We start from the raw sequence: 23,062 nt of genomic DNA on the forward strand, positions 1-23,062 counted from the left end.
TCCTACTCGAACTAGTTTTAAAAGCTTATACAATTCGAATTAAGGCTTGTCTTACAGGCTTAATTGATATAATTGAATTTGTATTAGTGGTTTACATAATTTAACTAAATTTGCCTTAAGGGTTTACATAAGCATGAATCAATTGAAAGATAAATAGAGTCGATCCATCGAGCCTAATGGGAAAACATGTCTCATGATGCAATCTGATTTGACTCGGTTTGTATCAACATAAGATGATGCACACTAGCTAAAATTTTGCTTGAAGATTTTACTCGGTGGTGCCAATTAGGTAGTAGGTTCGTATCTTATAGAATCAGAGTAAAAGTGAAAATTGTTTTTTTCGAAGCCAAGCATTTTGTGGTTAAAAAATGTTGAATCTCACTTCTGCTTTGTCAATCCTGCTTTGTGAGGGTCGTTCTAGCTATATAATGGCCTTCCACGGTGCCATAGTAGTCCGAGGAGGATATGGCAGCAAATGCATTGCCCTTCCACTCAAGTAAGACGGTGTATTCAAAATGGTTCGTGAAACCAATAGTGAAATTACTCACAATCCGCTTAGAGCAGTTCATCATTATACACCTAATTTTCTTTGCTGTGTCCTATATTCTTCTTGATAACCTGCCTATTGTTGATATGTTGATATATGAATACATAGTCCTTCATACTTAGCATAGTAGTTCCTGGCATCCACTATAGCAGCCTGTTCATTGTACTATGGGGGCAGTTAGATGTTAGCCACTTGATGACAGAAGATCGTCATGTCAAAAAGAAAAATCATCCATACAGAGTGCATCCATTTTCAAAGTGTAGAAAGCCGATAAGTGAAGTACAAGTATAAAATGCAATTATTCTAATTGCTAAAATTGTTTGCATGGGCAATTCTTGATTGAGAGAAAAGATGATTGCATGGGTAATTCTTGATTGAAAGAAAAGATGATTAACAGCACTTATGAAGCTACCAGTGAACGACCTTATGTGTGGCAGTTGCTTGAGCTCAAGGTTATCCTTGTCTTGAAGAAAAGTTTCTGTTTCTGCATGACGGTATGTCTGACAAGGATAGTAGAATGTTCGCAAATAACTTTTTTTTCTCTCTTGCCTGAAATTCTAGAGAGGAGAAAAAAATGCCTCTACATGCATTAATATTTTATCTCCTCTTGATATAAAAAATAATGGTTCACTAATAGGATTCCGATGACAACGGGAGCTTCCAGTGATTTTCAAGTTATCAATTGTGTTATAATGATATAATCTCATCAATTCATGTTTTGATTATCATGCCCTGTTGCAGTTATACAGAAAACAAATTTTCATTCTTATTCGATGCTGTTTATTCTGAAGTTCTAATCAACCTTCCCTTCCAAGAGATGCTTTTGTTTATAATGTTTTGTTAATTTCTTCCTGTCTTTCTTGGATAATTTTTTGTTTTTGTTTTTTCTTTGAAATCCTAGTAATAATCCTGTTTAGTCTTCTAATCATATTTCATTTCTATGTTCTGTCTTTGTTTCAGGATTTGAACTTGGCATATCAAAGCCTTGCTGGACTGTATCATGAGTTTTTTGGGATCCCTCACATGTTTGCTGTTGTAAAACTTCTAGGGTCGAGATCATTACCTTGGATCATTCGTGCCTTACTAGATCATATCTCAAGTAAGGTGAGGTTTGGAATAAAAGGCGTTGGTCATGAATAGAGTTCAATAAATTGATAATTATTTTTCGTTCATAAACAAGTATCATAAAACAATAATTTGGACTTGCCATATCATCACTTGTCATTAATGATGTCCACTGTCTTGAGGCCTTATATATGCCTTTTGGGTGCTGACTGTACATGTGGTGGTTTGCCTTGTGAGTTCGGGAGGTGGTAGGAGAACACACACAACCTATTGATGTGCTTACAGTCATCGACTATGCACATAGCAATTTCATGCATGGGTTGATTGGCAGCTTAAGGAGAGGAATGCATTATTTTGTTATATAGCTGGTGGATTTTGATGCTTTATTTGACAGTCACGGACAATCAGGTATCAAAAGTGGTGTTTAACAATCCATATGAATTTGATGCATATCAAGCTAGCACAAAATGCAGATCGTCGAGTAATATAGTTTAGCATAGGCATAAAATGATACTGCACCATTAGAGGCTAGATCCAGGATATTATCATATTAATATCAGTCACTGTGTGTATGTGCTTGTTTGTGTTGTGTATGGGTGCTATTGTCTGATAAACAAATTTGCACATATATTTTACATAAATATTTGATTGATTGGGATCAAATCTGAAGCCTTTCATTAGAGGGCAAATTGAGTATCAGTTCTGTGGTTGTTTCCCTGAACATTTCCACTCTTTATGGCACTTTACTGAAATCTCTATTCCTGCTTCCTCAAATCTTTTGTTTTTCCACATTGAACTTGTGATATTGTATTTAGTTACCAATCAATATTTGCATTAACAATAAATTATCATTTGATAGTTGCGCGTTGCCAAATTCGTTATCAATAAATGATTGCCATTTTTATTATTACTTCTCAGATAATAGCAATAGGACCAAAAGTCACTGGATTACAGGAAGCACTGCCAAAATCTATTGGACTACTTCCATTCGATGGTGGTGTAGCAGGTAAAACATTGTCATCTTGTTTTCTCCATCTGATGTTTCATGTGCTCTTTGTCATGACTAGAGACCGTATTATATTGAAGATAAGTCAGGCCTCCTTCATGATGCCCTCTTTAGTGAACTTCACTAAATGCTCCTTTTGCTGAACGATTTAGTGAAAAGCTCAGAGATCTGATGATTAATTCTAGAACAGTTTGTTCTTTTGTTTATGTGATATCAATTGAAACGTTCCTGCATTGTTCTATTTATTGATGGACTTGACAAAGTTATTTCACAAATAAGGGCATTTTGACTTTTTTTTTTTTTGCTACAGTTGTTTTTCTGTTGCTTTTCACTATATTTCTAATATGAAGCACGTGTATTGGTACAGACTACAGAGTAGTTGCCTCTGTGCCTGATGCTAGTACTTCTCTTATATAACATGGATGTATATCAGTCTTTTAGATTCGTTTTTCTAGTGTACTTATAGATTTATTTCCTTTTCCCATGTCATGACAAATTAATTTATTTTTTATCCTGGACTAGTTGAGACCCCAATTTGGATAATTAATTAAATATTTACTCTGATGGCGATGATGACATTATGAATGTGATTGTGGAATATGATGTGATCAGCACATAAGCTAGCAATAGAGAAGAAAAGGAAATGGAGATATTGATATAGCAACTAAAAGACGTAAGGACAACCTAACAGGTATGAGCAAAAGGAAAAATGGCATGAGCAATATAAAAAGCCTGTTGACCAAGAAATTCTTACTTGAGAACCACGGAAGAGCTGAAGAAGTAAAAACCTGCAGAGAAAAGAACCACTCTTTTGCATGAGTTGCATCTGGATATTTCTTGGCCTTTCAAACTCTGATGTGTGTTCTAGCCAACCATTTATCTTTTGGAAAAAGTCTGGATGATAATTATGATCATAATGATGCACGATTTCATATGGCATATATTGTCTATTAAAGCAAGCTATTTTTATTTGATCTGGAACCAAAATTCATGATTCCTTTACGCACTCTTTTGCATGAGTTGCATCTGGATATTTCTTGGCCTTTCAAACTCTGATGTGTTCATCTTTTGGAAAAAGTCTGGCTGATAATTATGATCATAATGATGCACAATTTCGTATGGCATATATTGTCTATTAAAGCAAGCTATTTTTATTTGATCTGGAACCAAAATTCATGATTCCTTTACGCAGTATTGTTTACTACTTTAATGGATAATTGGCTAATTTGTAGGTTGCCTAAAGATAATTCATGAACAGTTAACATGGGGAGCAAAATCAGAGCTCAAAGCAGAAGTTCTTCGTGACCTTAAAGAAATTGGAAGTGCCCTATATTGGATGAGCCTTCTTGACATCGTGTTGGTGAGAATATCTGCATAATGGCATATTTAGTTGTATTCTTAACCATTTGTTCTTTTTAGGAACTAAATAATTAAGCCCTTCTGCTCTTTTACGATAAATTTAAGATAGAAAACTGAGTGACAATGCCTCTTTGGTTTTGTCCATGATGACACAGTGTGAAGCCACACAAAAATCCTTGCTCTAATTTAGTTTCCATGTTGGGGGATTACTCATACTTCATGTAGTAAATAACTAAATGTTGACATACCTGATACCCTAAGAAACACTTCTACTTCTAAATCAATATGGGCTATTATATTGGATTTTTGGATACTTTTGCCAGTGCATTTCAGATATTTGTTTAAGATTTGATTTAAATAAAATTAAAGTACAAACGACTACTCTTGGATATTTCCATGAGAAGTCAAATTGAAGATTTCCTAATAGGTTGGGAGGTCCTATTTATTGTAAAAACTAATCCTAGTTAATCTATTCAGTGTGATGTGCGAATGTGAAGAACCATATAAGGATTCATTCTGTAGTTAACCTCTTCTTTGTTATTTATATTAGTAATTAATAAATTCTTATAAATTGTTGGTCTTGTTCATGGTTTGAAGTTTTGTGAAACATTTCACATTTTGATACTATCTGATCGAAAATGGCCACAAAATTTGCATCCAACCGAACAGCCGTGGTAACTTTTTTTTTTGGGGAACTATGTTTTAGTCTTTTAGATTTCAAGATGGATTTGACTTGAATCCAACTTATACGCAATCCAATATCAGCCTCATTTCTTATATTCTATTAGATCTTGTGTAATGCATTAAAAATAAGATTTTTATCAGAAGAAATTTGAAACCAACAATGAAACTAGAACTGAAATTGACCAAAATTTTTTATTTTCTAACAGAGGGGAAACTGAACCGTAACCGAAACTTTGAAGTATGGTCTTGTTGATTGTTAAGATAGAAATGTGCCTAGGTGTGTGTCAATTATATGTTTATAACAATAACTCTTAATTAAATAAATACAAGTATAAACACATGTATATTTTATTTGTATAGTCTTTAACGACATTGCATATTTTATGTGTCCAGAGAAGCTTAAGAGGGGTGCATGCCAATTTCCTGTTTTTTGGCCGTTATTTCATATTTTCTTTTCTGTTTTGCTATGCTTAACTCAGACATGAATAAGATGGCTGTAATTTGATGATTGAAACAGAAACAAGTTGACGCAGCACAATTCATGCAGACAGCCCCATGGTTAGGATTTGTTCCAGGAACTGATGGGCAAGTAAAACAGATTGACACTGTCAATAGTCCATTCACCAATTTGTTTAGTTCTGCTACTAATTCAGTTGTATCAGACCCTACATACCCAAATCCATCCTCATTCCTCATCATGTCAAAACAAGCAGAAGCTGCAAGTAAGTATATGCGATTTACTGTATTCAACTGTTACTTGTGTTAGATGCTCGCATATAGATGTCTGCTCTTGCTCATATCATTACCATCTGTGAATATCTATATTTGGCAACTTAAGTAGAGATTCTTGAGTGTGTCTTGAAGAGATTCCTTAAATTTTTGGGAATTAGATCATCTCTGTCTCCATCTTTAACATGGGTATCTAGAAATACAGTTTACAGATGTATCCTCATGCCCGAGTATTAGAGATATCTTTATGAGATTTGGTCTACTATTTATATATGTCAATTACATTTATTACTGAAAATGACTTCTTAATGCCAACTCTAGCCTTGGCATGTTTTGGTTTTAAGATAGCATCATCAAAATTTTGGTTGAAACCGAAGTGCCAAAGCAGTTAAAAGGCCTAAGGGCCTAAGCGATGCAATAGCAAAGCCTGACTTGATAGACACTACGGTAATTAAGCAAAATTTGAACTTATCTGCTGCTAGACAAGCTTTGAGCTTATCTATTGGTTAGACAGATAAAAATAATAGATAGCTTCTCTTGATCTTATCCTTAGTCTCTGAAATATCTAAAAAAGATATTTAGGAATTTTAGTAGCAAGTTTTCTTTTGTCTATATAAGGGCTTAAAACACTTATTGTAAAAGGGATCTAAAGTTTAGTGAATAAAATAAAAGTGAGAATTTCACCAAAGAAAGCTTGTCTTTAATAAGTTATTAAAGCTTTTTTCTCTGTTCTTGCTTCTGCACTGTTTTTACTTTGAGACTTTATTTTGCGAAAATGGAGTGTCATTTGGACTAGCAAACTGATCGAAAATGGAGTGCCATTTGGACTAGCAAACCGATCGAAAATATAAAGCCTGTGACAATCATGTTTAAATTGAATAGTAGACCAATTAAGGCCCATATATTGAAGAAATCAAACTCATGAAGAGTTTTGACTCATAACATGGAGAATATCCTAAGAATCTTCCTATCCCTAAAACTAAGATCATCACGATGTCACGAACTTAATCTTTTTGATCGGTTTGCTAGTTCGTGTAATACTCCACTTTTTTTGTAAGATGAAGTAAGCCTCGAATTAAAGGTAATGTAAAAGTAAGAATAAGAAAAGAAATTTCAATAACTCAGAGAAGTCCTCACTTTTTTTTCATTTACTAAGTTTAGATTTTATTTACATTAAGTGTTCAAGCCTTTCTATAAGCAAAATAAAACTTAACTACTAAGATTGAGGCTAATGATAAGATCAAGAAGGTTATTCCTTATTCTTATTCATCCAACCAATGGATAATTTTAAAACTTGTCGAATAGCTGATAAGTTTAAGTCTTGTCTAATTACTGTAGTATCTCTCGAGTTTGGTTTTGCTAGTACATTGCTTAGGCCCTTTGATTGCCTTAGCACTTCGGTTTTGACCAAATTTCGATGGGGCATCACATTTTCCCCCACCTAATGTGCAACTTCCCTAGTCCCACGCTCACAGTTTTTCAGCTGCGCCCTCATCACTTCTTGCCTCTTTTGGCATTTGTTAGTTCGCACAACACATGGTATTACTTTGTCCAAGATCCTCATCTTTCCAAGATGTGGCATGACATTGGCAGCAATAAGGAGTTTCAAATCAATGATGGGTTGGAAGTCATCAAGGTTTGTCACCGTTATGTCAGTCTGCCTTCTCTATGTATCAAGTCTAATTTCAATGTCTTTGGCCATGTCTAAGACTAAGCAAGACTTGGAGTTTACAGCCTACACGGCTGCTCTCCTTTTCTAGCTCAAGGCCGAGCTGTTTAGCCTCCGCAAGTGTCATGAAGTTGTGCGTTGCGCTAGTGTCAATCATTATTTGAGTGGCTTTATCGTTTACATTCATGTCGATGTACATAAGTCTTTTATGCTCAAGAGGCTTGCCATCCCAAGTCTATCCTTGGATGGCATTGATGACTTTAATGGCTCCAATCATCATGTCTCCTCCGCGACTTGGATAGCATGCAGTTTTTTTTTTTTTTAATTGTGGCAATTGCGTGTTTGATGATTATCCCCGCAAACATAGCTCAAGAAATCTTTGCATATTGGGGTGAGACGTCGTCTCGCATCTGTCGAAGGTCTCCTTGGCACCTTCCTTGCAAACTTATGGATGCTATTGTTATTGCCAAACTTCAACGGTTTTTGCATGGCAACGTGGTCGTTTCTCCCCTTGTACTTGGGCAATTTTTCTATAGCGCTTCATAATAACTGTTTATTGATTAATTTTTGTTGTCCAACTTATCATACTTCAAATATTTACTGAGTAATTATATTTAATTATTTATATGATTATGATTCATGAAGTAGCATCCTTGGTGGATAAGATATTCTGAAGATGTTTCTCCATATATTAATTTAGAACTTTTACCTACTTATTTGCTTATTATGCTAAAATATTCAACACATTAGATAGATAAATTATGTAAGTTATTTTTAATATTTTTATGGCCAGACTGCCCGCATATTGTATATGCAATTATGCACTATGCAGTTCATGACAGCCAGCATACCAAGGGCACGTTTGAGTTTTGGCAACATTGGTTGGAACATAAGAAGAGTGGCTTAATTCTCAAACGTGAATCAACATGTGTTACTTGCTGGTATTACCAGTCTTTGTTTTCATTCAATAATAGTGTGGACTGCTATGGAACAGAAATTACTTGTATTTGTTTATCTATTCTTGTTATTTCTTTTTGGGAGGGGAAGAAATGTTTCCATCTTTAGTTGTGGGATTTTGGGAGAGGCAAGCTCTCAGGACAGTAGGTAAACCATCTACAAATTGTTATTCCTCACTGGAAGTGCTGATTTCTAGGATGGCTGTGGGAAAATGATCTACTCATTTCTTGATACATTCAAATTACTAGGTGCAAGTGTGCAATGAGGCTGTTAATCATTTATAATTGTAACTCTGATGAAGTATATCAATTCTAATACAGAATTAAGTACAATGGTGTTCCAAATCTTTCTTTAGACTGTTGGAGTCATAGCCCTGGAATATATTCAGTATTATCTTGCATGCGCTAAATAGTAAGTTGTTAAACCCTGCTGAAAAGACTTTATTTTGTTTATGATTCTTTATGAATGAGTGGTTGTTAGCATAGAAGCAAGACATGTTCATGTTGGTGTACTCTGTACCTTCTTCTCCTAGAGATCCATTTGCATTTTAAATCCAACTGGAGCATCCATATGTTTATATTAATCTTTTATGAAGATCTGCGGTGAAAAGTTCAGCTCAAAACTGATGTGCCTCTCAGAGAAATTTGAAGTTCAATTAAAGTGGATTAAGAATTGAAGCTCTTCGTAAATTTCAGTTTCTGATCAAAATAAGGTAGAAATTATACAGCTTTGCAATTTTGAGGGACTATGAAATTCGCAACCAATAAAGAATTGAAAGTTGCAGGAGATGTAGAAGAGACTGGGCTGTATGACAATATGTCAAGCTTCAGTCTAGCACTATGTTATGTTCCATTCATTTCACTTCTTGATGCTTGACCTGACACGTTACTCTTTTTGTTCTCACTTTTGCCTGCAAGACAAAAGAAGTGGTCATACAGCATTATGTTGATTAGTTGTCTTATCTGCAGCATTGTCCTTATCATGCAATTGAAGTGCGTATATTATCAAGATTAAAGTTATTATTTCAACCACCTTGGTCATTGCTGTTTCAATCATTCTGTCTATAATGTGCTTTTCTTCTTTATTATGAAATTATCTTCCTATTTTCCAGGTCTTTTGTACAAAAGGAACATGAACTCTGGAAGTGTGCTAGAATATGCTCTTGCTTTTACCAGTGCGGCACTAGATAGACATTATAGTAAATGGAGTGCGACTCCAAAGACGGGGTTTATTGACATCACAACTTCAAAGGATTTCTATCGCATTTTTAGTGGCCTTCAGTTTGTAAGTGTACCTGTTCATATGCTCTATCTTTTCTGTTTAAGCTGTGGTTTTGAGTTTTGAAGATCCCTTTTTATTTATCCTCCCTTATATAGTCACAAATTGTGGAATCAAAATAAGCCCTAACTGCCTCCCTTGGAAGTTTCAGTTCCTTGACGGCAGATGAGTTAAATATTAATTATGATTTTACAGATACCTATATTCAACTCTCTGTTTGATGCAGAATTTTCAGCCTGGGATGAAATAATCTGCTGAAACCATAGGATCTTACTTTTTTGTGCACATTACCGAAAGTTGCTTTGAAACCCTTGAAAATTTTCAGATAGCCTACCTTTTGTGTCCATAAAAGCTACTGAATAGAAATTGGTTGCAATACAAGCCTTTTCCATTTTGATATCCTGATTAAGACCTTTGACTTATATGATATACATTGTACAAGGATGGGTTATTGTCAGTAGAATCAGACAATTCATTAGTTGTAGGCTTAAGATCATATGTTTATCTTGGTACTAATAATTTTCTATGTATATTGGTGATGCCAGAAGCCCAATAAAACTAGACTGTGAAGCAGTTTTCTTTTACATATTTTATCATTTAAGTCAACAGTCTTGAGGATGTCTAGCTCTTTTTCTTACTTTATTAATCAGAGATTATAGCTTCTCCCTGTATTAAGGATCTCTCTTTCTCCTTATAGACTCTCTTTCACATGTAGATAGACTTTGCATAATCACTTCTTGGTTTCTTGGGACTGTTGCAATCCCGACTTTGGTGGATGATAATATGATATGACTTAGTTACTTCTAGTAATTTCCGACTTTGAGTAACTTATTGCATACATCATGATTTTTCTGGGTAAAATCTGATTTTTCAGGGATTCTTGGAGGAGACCATTCTTGATCCAGTAAAAAAACATGAAATGTTTGGTGATTCTGTGGCTTGGGCTGGCTGTACAATTATCTACTTGCTGGGGCAGCAGCAGCACTTTGAGCTTTTTGATTTTTCTTACCAATTCCTCAATGTTTCAGAAGTAGAAAGTGCAACAGTTTCATTGACTCTATCTTCAGATCGGGCCAAAAGTTCTAATTTTTTACAAGTAAGATAATCTACTTGGGTGATATATCTTTTTACTGTCCACAATAAAATGCCATACTGGTCATTCATTTTCTTTTCTTGAATCTAAGGGCATCTTGTTCTAAATCTTTAGTGATAATTCTTACACTCTAACCTCTGTATTTTTTATTATTTCATATTTTAAGTGATATTTTCTATTTTATTTTGACAATAAAATAGTTAGGAAAATGTTTACATCATTTTAGACTGTTTACTGACATTTAATATAATTAGTCTTCTAGGAATGTTGGACATGCTATTTGTTCTAAGGGGAAGCAATACAGTCAAGAACTTTACTGTGCCATTTTATCCACTCATGTTCACTTCAGCTCAGCTCCTATAAATTTTCCTACTATTTCAGCTGGTGAATTGTATTTTTTTGTAAGCTCTTGCTTCAAATCTTTTAAATAAAACACAGGTCTTCTGTCGCAGCTAGCTAGATTTTGTAACTTTGATTATTCTCTAATTCCCAAATTTTGATTTTGATGAGTACCTAAGTAGTTAGATTTGCAGTTACAACCAACAATCTGCATCCATATTGTATTCAATGGCAAGTCACAGCGTCAATCTGCTGAAAAACTTCTGTTTATCATTTAGATTCTCACTCTCTCCTAGTTAACTGGTAATACTGGAAAATTCTAAATGGACAAAAGGGCTGACTTGTGCTGATTCCTTCAATTGCTTCAATTTATTCTCATATGTTGGACCCAACTTGCACTGAGCTGATGATTTCAGTTATGTTTACTGTTCTTTGCATGTGAAGGGGTATGAAAACCTATTAGAAGCTTTCAGGAAAGCTAGAAGGTTGAATAACCATGTATTTTCCATGTTGAGGGCACGCTGCCCCCTTGAGGACAAAGTAGCTTGTGCAATCAAGCAAAGTGGAGCTCCCCTGCACCGAGTGAAGTTTGTCAACTCTGTATCTGCTTTTGAGACATTGCCACAAAGAGGTGCCTGAAATGCTTCCAGTCTGCCCTCTTGCATGTTGTGTCTTTTTTCCTTTTCTTTTCTCTTTGTAAGGTAAATAGCTTTTGTATGACATACTATTTATATGCGTTTTCACTCACATATAACATCTTGTATCCTTCTGGTTGAACAATTGATCCAAGGTAATGAAACAATCAATCTGGTGTATGTCGTAAACTACATTGACAACGGTAATGAAGTGTATGTACATTCTTGTGCATCAATGCTAATGTATTTCATAGGGTACCGTTTCATTGTAATCTTTGGTGTAAGCTTACGAGGTTGGCAGGCAAAATGTTTGTTTAGCAGGTTATAAAAGGGTTTCTTTTGACCAAATTTTGCTTCCTTGGATACTTGAGGTCGAGGCTTTGTTCACTAGTGGCTCCGTTCCCTCTGAAATAAGCATAAATTTATTCGAGTATAAGTTTCTTTGCATTAGTATATAATGTAAATAATTTATCTCACTACTAGTATGTTAATACATACTATACTTTTCTTTTTTATTCTTCCATATAATATTTTTATATTTATCAACTATAATATTATCTTTGAAAAAATATTATTTTAATCATTCTCTTCCTCTTTTTAATTGTATTATCTTCTCATCCATTCATTATAAAAAAAATAATTCGTTCATTTGACATAGGATCTATATTTTTTATGACATATCAAGTGTAATGATATTATTATATCACTTTGCAGTCAACTATTATAAGAACCTAAATCAGTATATATGGTTTACTTGTGAATAAGGCAATTCTTCTAATTTTAATATCAGAAAAAGAGAAACACCAGTATAAACTATTTTATTATTTCGTTGAATATTAGTAGGAGTAATAATTATATTTGATATAACATAAAGTTAACTAGTGAATTTGTATTGTGAATTCGTGGCATTCTAATTAAATATTAAAAATATTCTTAATTGGATGGAATAAGAGCAGAGAATTAGTATACCTTAAATTGTAAACTAGTTACTAGAATAGGAAAGTTTATTTTAGAAAAAAATAATATTATTCTTATTCTACGAGTTAACAAGAGCTATAAGTTTTTATGCAAGTTTAAAAAATGAGTATAATAGCTAAATTAATATGAAAGCTATTTCATAAACGCTTCCAAAATATCTGAATAGGCCAACCGTTTCCAGGTTTCCTAATTTATAGTTTCTCAGTTGAGGTGTTATTTCTCGGTTTGTCCGGCCATTAATAACTTGATCTATCAACAAATGAAACTACTCGGATTCCATCTCGATTGGCTCGGCTCCAAGGCTCATCTGTCTCCTCCGTTGAAATTTGGGCAAGCTTATCTCCTCAATGGAGGAAAGAAAAAAAAAAGCTTTCGTGTACTATCCTCAAGGAACTAGTAGGGCTACGACGGTTTATTTGTATCGGACATCCCAACCATCTCATTGACCTACCCCACCCTTTTCAACTATCTTTCATTCTAATAGGAAAAAAAATTCTATATATTCTACTTTTTTGACTAAAATGCTCTTTAGATGGTTGATTTTCAAACCATGAAAAATGTAACAAATTTTTTTTTTTTTTTTTGACAAAAAACCCCCCCATTAAAGGAAGAAATAATCTGGTACTTTTTGTGACGTTCTGCAGCTACGGCATGTCCAAAAATAAGTTAATCAATTAACTTCTCTTCAACAGAGTTAGATTCTCAGTTTTTTGTTATACGACATTGCATATTATTTCAAACTTGTAAACACTACAAGTTTGTTCATTTAAACTTTTAAATCCCTTGCTATATCTTTTAGTATCCTCATCACGAAAAGCACACAATTTTATGCACAAACTTTCCTAACCAAACCCCATTAACAGTTTCAAAATTAAGTGACGAACGCCAATGCCAGCTGCTAGCTAGCATTCCGTTTTATATAAAACGTAACAAAAGAGTGGGAGGATTAGTGTCTCTTTTGGGCAATAACCATGAGGTGGAAAATTTAAACGTGCGGCACAACGGTCACCTATGTCCATTCGTACGCGCAAACCAGCTTCTAGAGGCGAAACCATTGGGTCCTCCTACGCCGACTAACGGCAGCCGTATGTATGATCGACACTTGTTATTTTGACAATGCCACTCTAAATTCCGAGGAATGGTGAGAAGAGTGGCTATTTAAAGGGAGCGTTTGGAAGAGAAACGAGAGCGCATCTCTCTGTCTGATTCCTTGCACTCAAATCCTTAGAACTGTGAGTTGTTCAATACCCACATGAATCAATCTTGTTTGGCCGCATTGCATTTCTTGTAACTTCTTGGATTTTGGTTGGTACAATGTGCTCCCGAGTAACGGCAGCTGTCAAGAAGTGTTCGGTTTCCTTTGTTTTAATTTCTTGCATTCAGCCCCTGAGAATTGTTACCGCTTGAATCAATCTTGGCCGCATTCCCTTTTAAATATCTTAGTTGTTCATATGCTGTGCTTGAATTAGGGAGTTATTTATTGGTCTGATTTATTTTGAACAGTTTGAAAATGGGATGTTGGTCTGCTTAATTGACACTTCTGTGGTAGTGGAAATTGTATATCGGACAGTCTTATATCCATCAGAATAATTCTGTATCATTATTAGACTACTAAATATGAGTAAAATAATGAATATTAAGATATTTTTGCCCTCATGACAACTATTCTTTTGGTATGGTCATATGCAGAATGGAGGAATCTGTTGGACCTATTGGAAATGTGTTAGATGCCAACACAAGGAGGGAAGAAATGGTGAAATCGGAAGAGATGGTACTTGACAAGCTAGAAAGTCCATATTTAGTTAGAAGAAACAAATCTTTGCGAGCTAGATATGCTTATGGTTTTATATTCTTTACTACAAACCTGTTGGCTTGGTTGATTCGAGATTATGGACAAAAGCTTCTCCATGCCCTTCCACGTATGTCTCTTTTCTTTGTCAATGGAGAGGACTAACCATAGCAGAATATGTTTAAGATACTCCACTTAGACATTTACGTAAAATGTCATGGCAATCTTGTATTCTTTTTCAGATATAGCCGTATGTGGAGTTGAGGGAGCCGAATGTTTTAATGCTGCAGGTGTGCTCCGTGTGAGCTTAGGGTGCTTTGTATCCTCGATGAATATTATGGATTGAATTTCTTTCTTCAGAATATATATTCACCTTCCTAATGCTAAATTGGACGAGGCAGTAAATCATCTTTTTAATTACCTTAATCAAAATTTTAGATATTTTTCTTAATTATGTTTGTTACTACATTTGGAGTTGATAAGCTGCATGAAGTTCGCAACACTTGGCATTCTGGATGCTGGATTTTGAAGTTAGCTTTGTATATTGTTTCAGTCATGATTCCATTTCTCATGCCTAAAGCTTCCATCAGATTCTATGGTATGTCAAATATTAATGAACTGAATTTTTCTTTTTCTTTTTTACTGTAACTCTAGTTCCATGGTTGGGAAAATTATATCCTCTGTCCAATCTATATAATTACTTGTAGCAGCTACAATTTACAAGATTAGTTTTCTCGATAACAGAACAAAGGATACTTTTAGTACCAGATATCTATGTGAATCATTGAGTTCTAGCACAATTATTTAGATAAGAAACCAGGAATTAGTACGGCATTGCATTTACCATCTATGCTTTTGAATACTCCCTAGTGGATACAGAGTAGAATAGAAAAGAAAAGTTAACATCTAATACTTTGTTTGACCATTTAGTCCTCATCCTTTCATTCTTCTAAAAGGTAGCATGTAATAGGAGAAGGTTCATAGTTGATGACCTCACGCTTTATTTCTGCAGGTGACGTTGCTCGTGTTGGTGCAGGGTAATTTGTGACACCTCTATCATGCTTCTGATTATACAAATTATCTCATGCCTAATCTTTTTCTTCACCATTAATAAGATAAGTTTCTTTCAAAGTTTCTTTAGCGCAATTGACTAGTATGTAGTTGTCAATCAAGCATTACATTGAAAGTAGATTCTACCAAAATTATATCACTTATATTTTCTTCTTAGTTTTTATTTTTTGTATTTGGAAACCTAGTTCACTTTTCAAAATATTATGTCGTAAAGAAGCAAACGTGAAGTGCCACAGCTCATTTTCCATATGGTGAAGACTAGTCCGGTCCAGATTTCTATCTAATGTATTATCAGTTAGGAATGAAGTATTCTCCATTATCCATCAAGGAGCAATGATCACAAACAATCTGTTTATCAGATTTAACCTTATTTAGGACTCTCAATAAGCTGCTAATTATAGAATTTATTCCTGAAACTGCATAATGATCCCAACAATGCTTCTATTTCTAGTACTCCTAGATAATTTGAGCTGGATTTATTTCAAGTGAAAGCAGAATTATCATCGCATACTCTTCTCTAATATGGTTACATATCATACTGCATAGTATTAATATTGTATCTTACCTTTTATTTTCCCCATAATGATTTATGACAGTTTTCAATTTGCTCTTTTTCACAATAGCATCTTATGTTCTCTTCGAGAGGATGATCCTAGCCTTCTTAGAGTCAAATAAATCACTTCCCATCAATTAACTTTCTAAGGGTACCATCTTTGATTCTGTATGCTGCATTATGTTTTGTTATATCAATCTAATCTGCTACATCAAGAGAATATAAACTTTACAATTAAAAAGACAAAAATTTATTTTTGCTATAGTACTTTTATATTTGTGTCCTTTAAGTTCTTTGTAGTCTAAAAGACAGCATGAAAAAAAAATAGACAATAGACAGATTTGAGCTGATTTTGTGTGATTTCCATTTATAAGATGTATTGGGAACTCAATATTTATTTAAGATTTTCTTACTTTAAACTATACAGGATCTTTCTTCTTCTCCAACTAATAAGCATGCTTCACTTCCTGGCATGGTGCAACAGTAAATGGATGCCAGAACCACAATCAGTTCAATGGTATGGTACTCTGTTACAAGGATAGTATATGGTGATTAATAATTTATTGTATTATTGTTCTCTGTTTTCAAAGATTAGTTGTATTTAATTCTTCCATATCTGTGAATGAAAAAAGCATCCTTATATGGTACCCAAATTCTTCTCAAGAAAAGTATGGGAGTTATTTAACTATTTCTGAAGCATGTCCAGTTAGAATAATGGAATCTATAGTTTTCATTTTGCGTCTTCAGGTTAAACCGTGATAATATTGTGAATTCTCAATATTTTCTTCTCTTGTGTCATACACCTTTGATATTCTTATGATCATTCTCAACTCTTCTCCATAACTAAAAGTGAGTGCATTTCTAATGTTTTGATGGATGACATGATATTATAATATTTACTTTTTAGGGGCTTCTTTGGGCTATTCATGTCTACCATTTTCTACATAGCTTCTTTCAGCGGGATTGTGTTGATGTACCTTATGTACACTCCAAACTCTTCTTGTATGTTAAACTTATTCTTCATCACATGGACAGCCATTTTGGTCAAAGTCATGATGATTGTGTCATTACATTCCAAGGTATTATCCATGGACTTCTTATTTACTTTATACAACTTAATTCTGTCCATTGAAGATTTGTGAAGAGAAATTTGAACCAAGAACATTCTTTTACTGATTATCTGTAATCATGTGGCTCATCTGGTTATGAAATCTAAGCTTCATTCGTAGGTAAGACTACCAATAGTGATGCATGACATAGCTTCCAAACAACAGTCAATGCTTTATCTTGAATTGAAGTGAATGTTGAATAAGCATCAACTGGCATTGACCTTCAAAATTCAAATGAGGTGAATGTGAATTGATCATCTTTTTGCAATACAGTTTGAGTAGCATTTGAATAAACTACTGAATAACCTTTCGTACTAGGTCATCAAATAAACTGTTGAAACAAAGTGGATGGTGAGGGAGTATTAATACTCAAGTTGACTGATCTAGATGTTGATGTTCCACTATAGAAGCTCGATCATTGATGTACCTGCCGTCGCACCAATGACTCTCTCGGACGCATAGAAACCCATGAAACTCAACAATTTCTCATATTTTAGTTTGCTTAAGCTTTATTTTTATCATATTGCAAAGATATGCAACCCCCATTTCTTCAGCGTTTACGGTGCAGCAGGCACTAGATCAAAAAATGCTTAAGATGTTACTCACTAGCTGACAAACTAATGTATCTCCTCAGAGGATGCAGGAAATTATATTTGTAGTGAATGGACCTATCAAAAACACTTTGTTGATGACTGTCAATAGATACAAAGAACTTGCTAAGATTAGATAAGTGGAGACACGGGAGTCTAGGTGAGTTATGAAGGAAAATTAGGAAAGATTATGATTATACCACTGACAATGAAGAGATGTCAGCGCCACTTTCTAGCTGACAAGATTGACAGTTCTCGAATATAATACTGATGCATTTAAGTATCCTACCCTTTCCTTGGTTTGAATTCACCTGCTTAACTCTCATCTGTTATCGTTGTTTGCACTTTAAGCATTTTGTTATTGATATATCAATATACTTATGTAGAAGTTGTTTTATAAACTGTAACTTTTCACCCCCTCTGTTTTTCTCAAGAAGGTTAATGCAGGCCTTTTATCTTCTGGAATCATGGGTTCATATATTGTTTTCCTTTGCTGGTCTGCAATTCACAGGTACCACCTCCTTTATTTATTTTCGAAATCATATAGATATTTCTTTAAATTCTTTAGATTATCAAACTTATCGATTTTGTTACTTTTCTCTTGAATGAATAACATGAGAGTTCAAGAGAACAGGACCTCTACTTGCATTTCAAGTAAACAGACATTCATATTTCAGAGTGCAGTCTACTAAAATAGAAATTATTTCTCCTCCTCTCAGTTAGGATCATAGCCCCTTCTTCCTCTTCCTCTATTTTATTTAACAGAAAATTTAACTGCAGATACTTCCTATGGTAGTTTAACGTTTTCATTAGATTCCGGTACTTGTTTGGCATCTTCGTCAATGAAAACAACAATTGAATGAGACAATTTCAGTGCCAAACAAGCCGTTTAAATTAGTTAACTTAAACTAAAAGTCTGAAAGCATTCTTCATAAACCATGTAAAATATCAGCATCGCCCAATTACTAGGAAATATGAAATCTCATATATCAATTGTGAAAATGTTGGTATTCCTAATTCCTTCACCTATGTGAACTTCCTAATGAAGTACCAAAAAGGATCTAGTCACGAGACATTACCCCACCAAAGTGACATCGTGGAATTAGAAGAATTGTCTTAAGTGCAATCTGCTAGGAGATACGTATATTTTGAGATGTAACTTTACATGCCAAGCTTTACAATTGGAAGTTGTATGGAGATAATATATGCCGTAATTGTAAAATTTGTTCTCTTATTTATTATATGAATGAATTTGGCATTATATATCAATTTTTATTTGCTTCTTATGCTTTTCTTTACAGTGAACCTCAGATTGGGAAGTACAATACACAGAAGAAAATCTCTGAGAATGATGATTGGGCAACCATAGTTGTAAGACAAAATACTCTGGTTTATGATGAAATTTTTTGCATACCTTGTTTCAGAAAGTTCAAATTGTCAGGGTCGGAGTAGTTGTGCGACATTTAATGATTAGATGGAGAGAAAATTTTGGGCATTATCCTTACCTTTACTCTATCCTATATTGGAAGAAAAAGTAGCTAAATTTCCATCGAAAATATATCTCCATACTGATTGTCTCTAACTTTTCCCACACCAATGGCTATTTATATTGCTATAATTCATGTAACATTTTCCTCTTTTTCTTGAAATAAAAAAAGAAACTCTATGCCATTTGTGGAGCATTACATGATAACACTCTAACTTTTCCTCTTTTTCACGATACACGAGCATTTCTGTTCAGCAAAATCACTGTTTTATATTTCAATCTTTTCTTCACTCTCTAAATGTATTATAGCTTCTGCTCTTGTATCATGTTTCCCTGTAGAGCTTCCTCATTGCTGTTTGTGCTATTGTAATTGCTACATTTTCAACTGGAGCTGATTCGAAACCCTTTCAGGTTAGTACCATCTCCCTTAATATGCACTTACCACTAGAAATAACATTCTTATAGCCACTAAATGCATTAAATTCAGTTTTGGAAGAAGGATGAAGCTCTATCAGGAGATGATATCCCATACAGATATGATATTTTCCACTTCATATTTTCTATGGGAGCAATGTACTTTGCAATGCTATTCATTAGCTGGGAACTAAGCCATCCGACCACGAAGTAAGATATCCTTAATGATATCTACTAGATATAACATTAGACATTGCTTTGTCTTGGAATTGACAAAATAATCATTATTCTTATCTACTACCACTATCAGGTGGAGCATAGATGTTGGCTGGGTTAGTACCTGGGTGAAAATTGTCAACCAATGGTTTGCTGCGAGTATATATTGTGAGTTCCTACATATCATCCAATCAGAATCAAGTTTCATATTACTTTTAACAATTAGTTTTATGTAGATATTTTCATTAATTGTTACGCACCACAAATCTTAATTCACAAAGAAACAAAGAAAGAATGTACCAGAGAGGGTTTTGTATAGCTTGTTCGTAAGTAACACAGTTATAGAGTATTGCAGGTTGTCTTTTACAATAATGTTTGTCTACCATGAGAGCTTTGATTAGATGCAGTCTTAGCTAACTGTTAACTTAAATCATTGCGAATCAGATCCTGTTTTATTTTACTTACTGCTCCATCTAAATTTCATCATACAAGATGTGTATAATTGTTACTGACATCACAGACATAGAGCTTAGGACATGATTATGCTCATGTTTTCCTATAAATTGTGCACGAGATATTGGCCATCATCAAATATCAAGATGTATGCACACACGGACCTGCACATACACACACACACACACAGCATTCTTATCCAAATGTACTAAAACCATGAGATATTCTTCTTATTCTCAGCTCTTCTCTGTCCCTTGACAAATGGACTATAGGATTCTCGTCCAAATTCAATGCCATATACATTTCATGATGTTGGTTGGACACCTAATTACCATTATCAATTTTGCTATTTCAAATAGGCCGCTTAGTCATGGTGGCTGCAGGAAGTATCATGGTGACTATATTTGACAAACGGACTTTCAAGAAATGATAAAGAAAAAAGTTTGGTTCCATCAAATAGCCCTTTGTCCATAATTCTGCCTAATAGAATAAACACAAAAAATAGATTATCTAAAGTATGATTTAGAATATCATTCAATGTAGAATGTCCTCTAAGTCAGAACTGTACTTAGCTTGTATGCAATGTGTGTTAGTTATACTAATTATCCTATTAAAACTATCATTTTCTAAAATATATTAAGCTTTGGTAAAAGCTTCAAACTTGTTATACTTCTCTAAATGGAAATTAACCACTTTAAGTCACAGTCAAAGCTATTTCTGAACTATCCTTACATTAACTGATGTTACAGTTGCTATCTCTCTGCAGTGTGGAAATTAATATCTCCTGCCATAATGAGGACAAAGTTAGTTGGTCATGAAGACTCTATACAGCACACTCAATTCTCAGTATAGTTTAGACTCCAGAATTGGCCTCCATAGTTCTTTACACTCTATACAGCACATTCAATATATTTGTTGTATGATCTGTTACTTACATTCTTAATGACAAATTCTCAAGCAGCAATTGCTTTCCCTTCTGCTAAACGTGTACCATCTGTTCATGACTTTCAGCTCTAAATGGATGCTGAGCCTGATACATATCTGAGACAATTTTGCTAGTTGCATCTAGCTAATGGTAATTAGGAGACTCAATTTCTTTCGCTATAGAATTTGAATAACCAAATGTTTTCTATCTAGTTAACTTGTAAGTAGTAATTAGCTTCTTAACAACCTCAACAAATTTAATCAACTAATTCTTTGATGATACTCCTTCCTAGTACTTTCACAGGCCTGCAAGATGTCAGTAGTTAGTTGATATGATAAGCTACTCTATACAATATGTTGTGCATTTAATTTCAGTTCTATTTTTCAGCTTTACTGCGGCTAACAAAAGTCTTAAGATCTATGGCCAATCCTGTAAAACTTATGAATATTACATGCATGCATGCCAAGGCTATTGTTGAGTATCAATCGCTAAGTACATAAAAGTCTACTTACTTTCTTGATTGAGATATCAAATTGAAATCTCTCAGCTAGTTATTTGATGTGAATTCCTGTTAGTGGTTGGGACCAAAGATTTAATCAACCAAAGAGTCTACGCAGCAAGCTCAGCTGATGGGATGACTCGGATGATGTATTTACAGTCATGATGGACGATGGAGTGTATGGCGATACACTCACTTATTTGGTGTATACAAGATCGGAACTTCCAAGTCGCGGAGGACCGGAAATATTAAGGGTGCCGGTGGATTCGCTGAGGTCCGGCCGCTGATCCCGGCAGGGCAGCATGCATGTCACTGATGGGGCTGAGACTTGGTTAATAAATAGTAAGTAGCCATGGTATGTTTCAAAAGGTTTTGGCAAATGGTTTGGTATGTGGCTCTATTTTTCTTTAAAACATAAGCGATATTAGCTAAGACCTATTCCCCATGAAAGGGTCAAGGCATCGAAATCAAGATAGTTACATAAATATGGGGGAATGGGACTCAAAGAACCCAACAAAACATGACGCGAGATTGAAAGCTCCTCATCCTCCAGGAGCAACCCACTTTATCTTTCAAAATCCGGACTAGCTGAAGGGAGTCTGACTCGACCTCAACCCAGCTATGTGGCTATGTCCTTTGGCAAGCAAAAGGCCAAGTCTGAGGACCCGCCCCTTAATCTCCAACACTGTCTCGCACAGTGTCGGCTCCCAGGCTGCAGCTATCAGGGGACCCGGCCCCACCCTGGTACTCACCAGGTTTGAAAGCTCTATCCACGTAACATTCACCCAACCCGGAGCCAGTTTCGCTACTTCCACACCATCCATAGCGTCGACGCGATTAACGCCAAGCAAGTACCATTCTCCCCAGGCTCCTCACTCCAACGAGTGGTGAGCTTACTGACCCAGTCTCCCGACCAACCTTTGACTACGTGCCAGCTCCCCCAGACTCCTTTCACCGACCTGCATGCAAAAAATAAGTGGTCTATGCTCTCCGTGTGTACTTCAAAGAGAGCACAGTTCCCCTCAGGCCCCACCCGGATGGCATGCAAGTAGGCCCCCCAGCTTCCAAGTGAAGAGTCTAACCCTCGGTGCCACCGACAGCCCCTGCGTTCGGGCCACCAAATCCAACTGTCCTGTCCGGCCGCTTCCAATAGTTTAGCAACATAGAATAGAAGTTTTTCTGGCAACATCCAAATGCAGACGGGTTTCATGCAAGATTTTCAAGATCCACTTACATTGCATACGGCTAATCTGGAGTAAAATTGTGGAGGGCTGCAATACTTTCAGTGAACTAGAAAAATATTGATTACCAACCTATTTATTTTATTCGAGTAAAAGCCAGCAAGCAGATAAACCGTTGTTGGCAAATAAAAAAGAGTACAATATACTCGAATTTCTTAAGAAACCGAGATGAGGGTTAAAAACCAAACCGACCTCGAGAAAGAGCGCATATCATGCTAAACTTTTGCACTTCCCAAGAGTACAATAGGTGAAAACAGAAAAGGTTAAGCAGCTCTACGAGAAGAATCTGAAAGCTCTTCTTTGTGTAACAATGGCATGATGCACGCACGCCTATAGCACCTTGTGTCTACACGGGTAACCGTTATAGATACAAATAG

General features: G+C 35.0%; 2 protein-coding genes across 7 annotated transcripts in view; both read left to right on the forward strand.

Annotated features, from left to right (window-relative positions):
• The window catches only part of LOC140766969 (protein PIR), a 59,152-nt gene extending 47,559 nt beyond the window's left edge, over nt 1-11,593 (forward strand). For both annotated transcript variants that reach the window (XM_073106694.1, XM_073106695.1), the window contains 7 exons: nt 1,508-1,651; nt 2,531-2,618; nt 3,851-3,978; nt 5,179-5,383; nt 9,128-9,300; nt 10,169-10,390; nt 11,171-11,593. In XM_073106694.1, the coding sequence (XP_072962795.1) occupies nt 1,508-1,651; nt 2,531-2,618; nt 3,851-3,978; nt 5,179-5,383; nt 9,128-9,300; nt 10,169-10,390; nt 11,171-11,365 (1,155 nt within the window). In that variant the 3' untranslated portion in view covers nt 11,366-11,593. The remainder of the gene's footprint in view (nt 1-1,507; nt 1,652-2,530; nt 2,619-3,850; nt 3,979-5,178; nt 5,384-9,127; nt 9,301-10,168; nt 10,391-11,170) is intronic.
• Nucleotides 11,594-13,456: 1,863 nt separating this feature from the next.
• Nucleotides 13,457-22,762, forward strand: LOC140766760 (uncharacterized). Of its 5 annotated transcripts, none has more exons than XM_073106383.1 (13): nt 13,457-13,571; nt 14,029-14,258; nt 14,371-14,447; nt 14,567-14,726; nt 15,141-15,165; nt 16,180-16,269; nt 16,660-16,831; nt 17,886-17,962; nt 18,753-18,822; nt 19,277-19,348; nt 19,425-19,561; nt 19,662-19,735; nt 21,521-22,762. In XM_073106383.1, the coding sequence occupies exons 2-13, from the start codon at nt 14,030-14,032 to the stop codon at nt 21,607-21,609; spliced, it is 1,272 nt and encodes a 423-aa protein (XP_072962484.1). In that variant the 5' UTR covers nt 13,457-13,571; nt 14,029; the 3' UTR covers nt 21,610-22,762. The 5 variants fall into 5 exon arrangements, with proteins under 5 accessions (XP_072962484.1, XP_072962485.1, XP_072962488.1 ...); XM_073106384.1 differs by having other exon boundaries at nt 17,889-17,962; nt 21,521-22,684; XM_073106387.1 differs by lacking the exon at nt 21,521-22,762 and adding an exon at nt 20,770-20,997.
• Nucleotides 22,763-23,062: the final 300 nt, after the last annotated feature.

Source organism: Typha angustifolia, chromosome 9, assembly GCF_048772165.1.
Source record: "Typha angustifolia cultivar Huaian chromosome 9, ASM4877216v1, whole genome shotgun sequence".
Classification (NCBI taxonomy): Eukaryota; Viridiplantae; Streptophyta; class Magnoliopsida; order Poales; family Typhaceae; genus Typha; species Typha angustifolia.

Coding starts and splice junctions, on each gene's coding strand:
- LOC140766760 (XM_073106383.1), top strand. CDS start 14,030: ATGGAGGAATCTGTTGGACCTATTGGAAATGTGTTAGATGCCAACACA. Junction 19,349..19,424: donor CTGATTCGAAACCCTTTCAG/GTTAGTACCATC, acceptor CATTAAATTCAG/TTTTGGAAGAAGGATGAAGC. Junction 19,736..21,520: donor GTTTGCTGCGAGTATATATT/GTGAGTTCCTAC, acceptor AATTCCTGTTAG/TGGTTGGGACCAAAGATTTA.